Source organism: Trachypithecus francoisi, unplaced genomic scaffold, assembly GCF_009764315.1.
Source record: "Trachypithecus francoisi isolate TF-2019V2 unplaced genomic scaffold, Tfra_2.0 Lachesis_group6, whole genome shotgun sequence".
In the NCBI taxonomy this organism is placed as follows: Eukaryota; Metazoa; Chordata; class Mammalia; order Primates; family Cercopithecidae; genus Trachypithecus; species Trachypithecus francoisi.
Window position 1 is genome coordinate 68,944,682 of NW_022681471.1, and position 10,954 is coordinate 68,955,635.

General features: G+C 33.5%; 1 protein-coding gene across 2 annotated transcripts in view; it reads left to right on the plus strand.

Annotated features, from left to right (window-relative positions):
* The window catches only part of CHIC1 (cysteine rich hydrophobic domain 1), a 122,843-nt gene extending 116,018 nt beyond the window's left edge, over positions 1 to 6,825 (plus strand). For both annotated transcript variants that reach the window (XM_033201124.1, XM_033201125.1), the window contains one exon: positions 649 to 6,825. In XM_033201124.1, coding sequence (XP_033057015.1) covers positions 649 to 699 — 51 coding nt within the window. In that variant the 3' untranslated portion in view covers positions 700 to 6,825. The remainder of the gene's footprint in view (positions 1 to 648) is intronic.
* Positions 6,826 to 10,954: the final 4,129 nt, after the last annotated feature.

Sequence of the window (10,954 nt, forward strand, 5' to 3'; positions counted from 1 at the left end):
CATGTGTGTTTCATAAGTAAGGATTATTATCGTATCTCTCTGCACTTTGAATAATTTTGGGGAAAATGTGCATATGACCACAACTCTTAAATTCATTATAGATAAAACATTCAAAAAATATCCGAGTTTTTTAAAATTATATTTCCAAACCTTTTGTAATTAATATGTTTTACTCAATCCATTTGGGCACATTATATTTTTCACAACTTGTGAACGATAGTAATCTCCAACTAATATCAGTTGCTTTAATTGAATAATATATAGATCTAATATAAAGACATTTTTTAATCTATGTAGCATTTTTTGAAATCTCTACTTTGCTAACAAAAAGATAAGGGTGTGGGGGAAAAACATAATATAATAGAGTTTGCTCCTCTGAACCTAAACAAATAGTTATTGTAAATCAGATAGTAAAATCTGTTAGCTACAATAAGTAGTTTTGTTTGCCAGCTTAATTTTTAAATTGCCAATCTAATAACAACTTGTGGTTTAAGTTCTTTACATAATTTTTCATGTATTTCACTTACTTTATATGGTGTAGAATTGAAATATTGTGCTATGAAAAACAATTATAGAATTTCTGGGTTATTTATAAGTTATATTAAATGAAAAATATTTTGTAAATATATTTTTGTTTTTATTTTACAGGTAATACTAATAGAATTCTTACCAAAATATCCCATATTCCGACCTGACTGAGGAGTTTTATCCAGTCACTTCTGTGTTACCTGTCATTTCCTACCCTTAGTGCCTTGTAGATTTGGAATGAAGATGGTCTTCTTTGCTGTGTTCAACTTATTCTTTATAATGGTAGAATATTCTTCTCACTCTTTTGTGTTGGTTTATTAAGAACATTTGCACATCTTTTTTGTCGTTAAATGAGGCTTGTGTTTTGCACTCTCAATTTTAAATACACACACGTGTGTGTGCATATACATATATAGATAGTTGCCATTAAAGATAAATCATCAGTGTTGGTGTTTAAAAAACAAAAACTTGTTCTGAGCATGCTGCCTTATAATTTTCATATTCATTGTTTCTAAACTCGCATCATTTTTCTAGGCTACTTGATGCTCTGTAATCCCTTACTGGACAAACTTAAATAAGCTTTTGGTAGCTCTTAGAAATGGTTTTACTCTGCTTTTAAAGGACATGCAATTAATGGCACTGGTTTTGTCCTGCACTTTGCTTTATCACTTATGTTAGTGGATAAAATACTTAAACTCCTAAAGACTTGTAAATATTGCCTCTTTGCATAATGTAAAATGTGGTATGCCATGGTTTACATAATGTAATATTACTCTTATTGTATTGCCAACAATTTTACGTAAATTTTAATATGAATGAAGTTTGCAAGCATCCCTTTGAATGTAGAGACTGCTAACATGCTGTTTTATGGCAAGGCCATAATGAGTATGTTAAGAATTTCAGGTGTAGGGCAAGGTTGCCCTTTGTAACAAGTGGATTAAAATTGAAATTATTATCTCAGATATTCTGTATTGCACCTGAAACCATGACCTTTATTTTTCCATTTCATTTAATAATTTCCATTTTGTTCTCTACTCCCCACAAAAAAATTACTTGACATCTGACACTTTTCACAGTCTCACTATCCTGCATTTATTAGCCTTTTCTTCCTTTGAAAATACGCACAATTATGACCTTTAAGGAGTATTTTGAGATTTCAGATATCTTCAGAAGGTATCTAGACCCTCTTGAAAGCCATTAATGCCTTTCTGCAGTTCTGATATTCTAGTTTGAGAAAGAGAGAACTAATTGAGAAGCTGTAGCTAAAGAGTATATAGCAGCTGATTCATAATTGAAAAAAATTCTCAGTTCTGTTTTTGAAGATCTTTTATAAAACATTAATGAGGAAAGACAAGTGTTTAGACAAAATTAGTTTATAAATTCAGCACATATGTAACATTTATTTGGTACATATGTCTCTATTTTTCTTCACAATTAAAATGATTGCTAGCACCACACAACTAGAATTTGAAAATTCAGTATAATGAAAGCTTTATATCACATTAATTCAACTACAAATGTATGCCTGTTTGCAGGCATTATTTGTAACTCATAGTGCTAAAAATAAAAGTGTCTAGGGCTCACTAATATTTTGTCATCTTACTCTTACTGCTTTTAGTAAACCTTTTAGGCAAGATTCATCTCAGTGAAGTGGACAATCATTTATTTATACAAGGTCAAGCCTTTTTAAGCCACTTTTAAAATTTATGCCTAATTTGAAATCCATAGTCCTTGACCAGTTTTAAAAAGAGAGAAAAAGAAGATACTATTTGTTATGTGATTATAATTGTGTACACAAACACTTTTCCACCTTCCTCTGTGCCCCATTACCTCTATGCCACTCAGCCACCCCAAATCTCTAACCTTTAATAATGTGTATGCCTGCAAATATCATGTGTTTGCCTGCTGCAAAATTCAAGGTGTATTTTTATAGACAAGGTAGAGGCCTCTGAAAATGTATACCAAATGTCTTGTTTTATAGCTAAGGTCAGGGAAAAATTGTATCTGAGGTTTATGTTCCAGCTAATGTTATCAAATTTATGCTTCAAACTGTGATATTTTAATACCAAAATCGATTTTCAGCATAATATAAAATGTCTCATTATCACTGATAGGATAATTGCCTTTAAGTGTTAATCCTTAGAAGTCTTATTTTTTTTTCTGTAACCTTAGAATTTGATCATATGATAGTCATAGGAACTTTTTCTGCCATGTATAAATCACACTTGGTTTTGCTCGAAGAACAGCAGGAAGTGGTGAATTGTTTCCATGAAACAATTATTGAGAATGGGAATAGAGTGTATCTGGAAATAACACGGTATAATTCAAGTTACAGTAGCATTTGTCACAAAAACCATTTGTCAGCATGTGTAAACTTAATTTTAAAGCCTATTCTAATCACTCAAGTTTGTTATTTTATGGTTCGTTATGCTGGTTGACTCATCTTAGTTTCTCCAACTACCCAAAAAAATACCAATTTTTTTCCTCTCTTGTATGACTACTTTTTCAAACTGTTTTTCTTTGCAGGGGGCTGATTAGCAATTGAGTATTTTGTAATGTTTGCGGGGAGTGGTGCTTTGTTTTCAGTGAAATTGGTTGCAGTGAATGCTAAAATGACACAGCACACTGGTGATTAATTCCTCCCCCATGGAGCCTTTTTTCTGTTACACTTAGGATAGAACATACTTGTAATTTTCCATTAGGTTAGTAACATACTTTTGTGAAAGTTGTTTTTAGACTGAAGAAAGTAATTTTGAATTTCTTTGTTACATAATATTCCTTTATGAAACTTGTGATAGTTTCCAGAGCAAAACAACATGTATTTTGCCAAAGTATATAAATCTCACAAGGCTTTGAGGTTAGAAGCTAAGATTGTTTTTTTAAATTAATGTTCCAATGTTTCTCATTTGGCCCAAGATTCTGGCTTAATAAATTTGACCAACTGCCTATTTTTAAGCTTGTCCTAAAAGCCAATAACATGTTTATTCCTAATAACTATATGGACAAGTGTTATTTACAGATTTATTAACTCCATCCCAGATACATCTCCACTCTTTGTTCCCTCCTAACACTTATGCTAGTTTAGGAAAGAGACCACTGTAGTAAAACTTTAGAAGAAGATGGAGAAGTGCCTTGTCTTTTTAGAACAAAGATAACACATTACGTGTAAGGAAGCATAATAAATGAATTGGTAGATTATTAGATTGGAAATCATCCTTTTCAATTAGGTTTAAGAATGTTTTGCTGGTGTATTATCTTTTATTTATTATGTAAAGCCTCTTTCCTTCCTTTTCCCCAATCATGATATGTTAGTGACAAAATATTATAGAACCGGACTATTAGTCACTTAAAAAAACAATATAATTCTAAACATGTAATTGAACATGTAATTTAATTTAGTTCTGGAAGGACAGTTGTCTTTGATTAAAGCCCCACCAAAACCCATTTAAGTATTTAATGTACATACTATTCATATTATGGCCTGTAAACACTAATATCTGAGCAATTAAACTCATCTACCTTTTTGATGAAATTTGAATAAGTTTAAAAACATGTAAGCCTTTGAACAGATGTGTGAAAGCTTTAAAAGATCATTAGCATTTTTATTTTGTTTACAAATAAGCTTCCATTTAAAATAAGTAAAACCTCACTACTTGAACGTTAAGCTCTCAAACAATACTGTATTAAAATGTACTATATTGACCTAGGAGGATATAGAAATTATATTCACCTGATTAACTGGAGCAGTTTCACATAGTGGAAATACTTTTTTGCTAATTTGATTATAAGTGCTCAAATTTATTGAAATTAGATTCTCTTATGCCTATAAAAGTATACTTTAAAAATATTTTGCAACAACTGTCAAATTATTTGGGTTCCTTTAAATAGCAAACAGTTGGGAAATGTTCCACAAAAAATGCATAGGTTTTATTAATACCTGTTCATGTAGTATGTGAACTAAAACAATTGATATTTATCTGTATGTATAAATGAATGATCTTATCTTGCCCCAAATTTTTCTTACCTGATTCTGAGCCAGCCTTTTTGCTTTGATGGCACCCTGTGAGTATGTTCCATTTTCTGTGAACTTTGTCAAATTCATACAATATGAGGAAATGATCTAATATTGTGGGCCCCAGGCAGGTCATCTTAATTGCATGTCTGTCTCTTCTTCTGTAAAATTATGGGGTGGAACCTAGAGCTGGACAAAAAATTAGAGATCACTTAACATTCTGTGATTCAAAGAATTCTTAGGACATTTTTACTCTATAGAATCTCAGAATGATTACTCTCAGATCTACTGTTCTTGGTGGAAACTCTCACAGTGCCTTGCATGCAGTAAAAGTTTGATTTGCCAACTGGCTGCTGGCTGATGTGTGTTAATTATCACACAGACTCCAAGAACCTGATGCTTGCTAGACCTTAGTTCCCCGGTGATGCTAAGAGTAAATGTAGTTTTCCTAGGAACTGAGCACTGAGGTCTGTGTGCTTTGCCTGTGTAGAATCTGTCTATGCAGTTGGTATTCAGGCAAGAATTATAGCTGTAACAACAATGGAAATATTGGAGGACCCACTTTTGCATTTATGTAAAGATTTCATATCCTATCCAACATTTACTTTAGTGTCTAATCAAATTCCATGCCCTCAAAAAGATCTGTTGGAACAAATTGATAAAATTAGGTGGAAAGGAAAGTGGTATGGGTCTCAAATGCAAGTCACTTCTGGTTTAATTATTGGCTCTGCTGCTTATTCCTCTGTACCTCACGTCCTCATTGTTGAAGTGGGGACAATAATCTGGACCTACCTCACAGGGAATTGAGGATATTTTCATATATTAGTGTGCTTTGAAGTTGACTGAAAGATATACTGGATATCATAATTATATAATTTCTAAATAGATTTCTTTAAATCCATGCTGTGTTTTCTTTCTCAGTCAGGTCCTACAGAATGACTATTGCAGTTGATCTGTTGTTTTAATAGTAAATTTTGTTATTAATCCCCTATATGTTAAAAGTGGGTAATTGTATTATGTTAATACATATTTAGGGAGGAAAAGCAGGTGGATATAAATCGGTGGTTCCCAACTTCAGCAGATGATAGTAGTGGAGGGTATCCTTGATCTTTTTGTAATATTTTAAAAAGTATATTAGAAATTATATATTTACCCATAATATTCCTGCTTCACAAGCCAATTAAGACATTGAATTTCCATGCATCTTGCCTATATTCTCTCAATTCTGTGTTATCACTGCTTGCTTATTAACAACTGATCAAAAGCTGTGAATGGCAGTATGTTTTTGATTAATAATAAAATAAGCCTATTATGTGCAACTTATTAAATACTTGGAAACATTGGAAAAAGAATAATGAAGGGATTCTTATGGTAAAAATGTTGGGAACCACTTTTGTAAAGAAACTAAAATTATTTGACCCTCTCCACAGATTGCTTACCTAGTCTCTAAATAATGAAATGCGTGTGTTTGCGTGTTTTGGCTATTTTAGGCTATATAACTCAAGGTGAAAATTTGCCTTCAGTTTTTTTTCTGTTTTAGAATATAACTGGTCTAGTTTATTTAGGTGTGTACATGTTGCTCATATATACACATACATAGAGGATTACAAATGTGGAAAATGTTATAATGTCATATTATAGCATTGGACTAAATATCAATTTCTGACTCTTAAAGTAGTTCTGTATATAATTCAACATGATGAATCAAGGCAATAATTTCTCAAATGTTCTTTTATTTCTTTGTTTTTATCTCGACATTTTTTTTCCATTTTTTCTAGTATGCAAATAGTGTAAAATTGTTTTAATGCCTGGACTTTGAAACAAGTAACAAGTGTTTGAAAGTATATAATCTACAAGCGAATTTGCCCTCCTTGGACTAACCACATACAAATATTAATCTGGCTGCAAGAACAGGATATCCAGGTAACTAGAGGGTGGGCATTGATAAAAATATCTGGTGGAGAAGCCTAGGATTTTGACTTTTTGTCAGAGGATTCCTGTTGGGACAGCTTTACCAGAAAAGAATAATAGTGGATATGATCGTCCAAACTAAGAACTTTCATGCATCTTGCATTGTTACATAGCCTGTGGAATGAATTCATTTTTTCTCCCTTGAGTCCAAGAATGACTTCCCTGGAAAAACTTAATCTATATACAGCTGTGCCAAAATGAAGGATACCTGCCTCTCTGAAACTTTCACTGCTGCTTCTGTCATTGTTCACTTGTCAGATAAAATTTTATTATCTCAGGATGCAAACTTAAAATAAAGTGTAAATCTATGTTAATGAATTGAATTCTGTGTTTTTTTGATGCATCTTCCTTTCTTCCCTTCCCCATGTGTCCATCATTATAAGGCAATTAATTGAGGCTTCCTTTTAAAATTGCATTTTATATCTGGCCTTTTCCCACATATACTAGTGTTATGTTCAGTCCTGTAAGTATTTTATGCTATAAAGACATGCCTCAGAGAAGTGTGAATTCAGTTCCAGACAACCAAAATAAGTCACACAAATTTTGGGGTTTCCCAGTGCATATAAAATTGTGTTTACACTATAATGTAGTCTCCTAAATATACAATAACATTATTTCTTTTAAAAACTACATACCTTAATTTAAAATATTGTATTGCTAAAAATACTAGTGATCATCTGAGCCTTCCATGAGTCATAATATTTTTGTTGGTGAGGGGGTTTTGCTTCAATGTTGATGGCTGCTGACTGATGGGGCAGGTCACTGCTGAAGGTTAGGGTGGCTTTTGCAATTTCCTAAACTAAGACAGTGAAGTTTGCCATATTGATTGATTCTTCCTTTCACAAAAGATTTCTCTGCAGCATGCAATACTGATTGATAGCATTTTACCCACAGAACTTTCAAAATTGGAGTCAGTCCCCTCAGACCTAGCTACTACTTTATCAACTAGGTGTATGTAATATTCTAAATCATTTGTTGTCATTTCAACAGTATTCACAGCATTTTCACCAGGAGTATATTCCATCTCAAGAAACCACTTCTTTGCTAATCTATAAGATGAGCATCCATTCAAACCTTATCATGAGATTGCAGCAATTCAGTCACATCTTCAGCTCCACTTCTAATCCTCTTGCTGTTTTTACCACACCCGCAGTTACTTCCTCCACTGAAGTGTTGAATCACTCAAAGTCATCCTTGAGGGGTTGGAATCAACTTCTTCCAAACTCCTGTTAACATTGATATTTTGACCTTCCATGAATCACAGATGTTTTTAATGGCACCTAGAACAGTGAATCCTTTCCAATAGATTTCCAATTTAATTTGCCCAGAGATTGATCAGAGGAATCACTATCTATGGCAGTTATAGCCTTACAAAATGTATTTCTTAAAACTTGAAAGTTGAGTTACTTGTTGATCCATGGGTTGCCAAATCGATATTGTGTTAGCAGTCATGAAAACAACATTAATTTTCTTGTACATCTCCATCGGAGCTTGGGTGACTAAGTGCATCATCAGTGAGCAGTAATATTTTAGAAGGAATCTTTTTTATTCTGAACAGTAGGTCTCAACAGTTGGCTTAAAATAGTAAGCCAGGCTGTAAACAGACATTTGTTATTCTATTTGTAGGACACAGGCTGAGAAGATTTAGTGTAATTCTTTTTTTTTTTTTTTTGCTTTTATTTATTTTTATTATTATTATTATACTTTAAGTTCTAGGGTACATGTGCATAACGTGCAGGTTTGTTACATATGTATACTTGTGCCATGTTGGTGTGCTGCACCCATTAACTCGTCAGCACCCATCAACTCGTCATTTACATCAGGTATAACTCCCAATGCAATCCCTCCCCCCTCCCCCCTCCCCATGATAGGCCCCGGCGTGTGATGTTCCCCTTCCCGAGTCCAAGTGATCTCGTAATTCTTAAAGGTCCTGGGATTTTGGGAATGATAAATGAGCATTGGCTTCATTAGCCCCTAAAACAAGAGAGTCAGCGTGTCCTTTGACGCTTTGAAGCCAGGCATTGATTTCCCCTCTCTAGCTATGAAAGTCTTAGATAGTGTCTTCTTTCAATATAAGGCGGTTTTGCTTACATTGAAAATATGTTCTTTAGTGTAGCCAACTTCATCCATGATCTTAGCTAACTCTTCTGGATAACTTGTTGCTTCACCTTGCACTTTTATAGAGAAAACTTCTTTCCTTCAACCTTATGAACCAGTCTCTGCTAGCTTCAAACTTTTCTTCTGCTCCTTTCTCACCTCTCTCTGCCCTCATAGAATTGAAGAGAATTAGGGCCTAGCTCTGGATTAAGCTTCGGCTTGAGGGTGTGTTGTGGCTGATTTGATCTTTGATCTTCTATCCAGACAACTAAAACTTTCTCCATATCAGCAATAAGCTGTTTTGCTTTCTTATCATTCATGTGCTCATGTGTTCAAATAGCACTTTGTATTTCCTTTAAGGCCTTTTTCTTTGCATTTACAATTTGCTAACTCATGAAAGAGGCCTGGCTTTCACCTTCTCTTGGCTTTTGACATGCCTTCCTTGCTAAACTTAATCATTTCAAGCTTTTGATTTAAAGTGGAAAACATGCACCTCTTTTTTTCACTTGAACACTGAGAGGTGATTGTAGGGTTATTAACCGGCCCAATTTCAATATTATTTTGTCTCAGGGAATAGGGAGGCCTAAGGAGGGAGAGAGCTGGAGAAACAGCACATCAGTGGGGCAGTCAAAACACAACATTTATTAAGTTTGCTATCCTACATGAGTGCAGCCCATGGTCCCCTAAAACAATTACAATAGTAACATCAATGGTCATTGATCATAAATCACCATAACAGATTTTAATAATGAAAAAGTTTGAAGTATTTTAAGAATTACGAAAACGTGGCACAGAGACATGATGTGAACACATGCTGTTCGAAAAAAATGGTGCCAATAGACTTACTCAATGCAGAGTTTCCACAAATCTTCAATTTGTAAAATCCACAATAACTTCAGAGCACACCAAAATGAAGCACAGTAACATGAGCTGTGCTTGTATATTGTGTTTGGAGACCTGTGTCGTTCCCAGCATTTGGCACTTGGCTAAGTAGGAAGTTATTTCTAAATGACTTTGCATTTACCCTGCATAGCTACCTATAAACTGTAAAATTTAAGTATAAGTATATTTCCACCTTATGGAGCATAAATTTTTAGTGCAAGGTTGTGGAAATGTGAAGCTACTTGGGAACATTTTGACTCTTCATCAGATTGTGTAAGAAATTCAAGTGTTAATATCTTCTACTTCAGTTACTACTCAAGTTGATTTTATGCAATAATAGATTTTTTAAGGTTATGCCTAATTTTTGCAAACTCAAAGTACAATATATACAAGACAAACATTAATATTTCCCAATATATTTGGTAATTTTACTGAATATTTCGAAAAGACTATAAATTTCAAAATGTTAAAGCAGAGATGACAACACACTTAAACCTATATAAAAGTTTTGTAATGCTTTGTTTAAAATTTTTTCAAAGCTTTATTATATGGATGGGGCAAAAAAAGCATACTTTTATTGATGACTTAGATGTGAAGTAGAATATGCTATGTGGGAAATAGTGTTACATTCAACTTTACTTTGAGGACAGAAGCCACATGACATTACATGTATTATTAAAATACTTAATGCTTCATAAGATACTTCACTTACATAAATGTAGGAAATTCTCTGGAGGATAGTAGAATGCTCCAGTTATAACTACTAGGAATTTGAGTTAAAATCCTTGGTCACCTAGGTTACCTCTAGCAAAAACTTAGTACACTCAGTGAGCCTAATTTTGTCTGTCATACTCAAGGTAGGAGGTTGAGCTAGATCAAGGTTGTAAACTGAGCTGTATCCAGTCCTCAGACATGTCTTTTTGACCTACAGAATTTCTTTGCACATCTTAACAGACTGAAAAGTCTTCATATAGAAATCCAGATTTCTGGCTTTCTTTGAATTTCACATATGGACAATAAGCTAGAGCTGAGTTAACAGCCTGTCCCTTTTAGATGGCAGATTTATTTTCTGTTTTGCCATGGTCACCACTATTCCCTCTTATCTTTCTGAAATCCAAGTTTTCTTATGATTCAGTTAAAAGGAAAGCAAAATATTCTTGAACCCATGTTTCTTTCAAAATTGAAAAAATACAGACCATGATAGCTACATATATCATTACAAAAATTGAGGGTGATGGAAATGGAGAGACTGCTGTGTGTGTATGTGTAAGGGAAGCATTTTAAAAATGACCTGCTTCATCACTGTTATTTGGTGATTGTGGGCACTTGATTTCATGATCCCTGAGATCCCTTAGAGAAAATCTATAAAGTCTCATCTAATTCTGACATTGTGTTTCCATGAAATGATTCTTAGAACGTTGGGGTATTTGAAATCATTATGCCTTTGAAAGTGTGTGTATGATG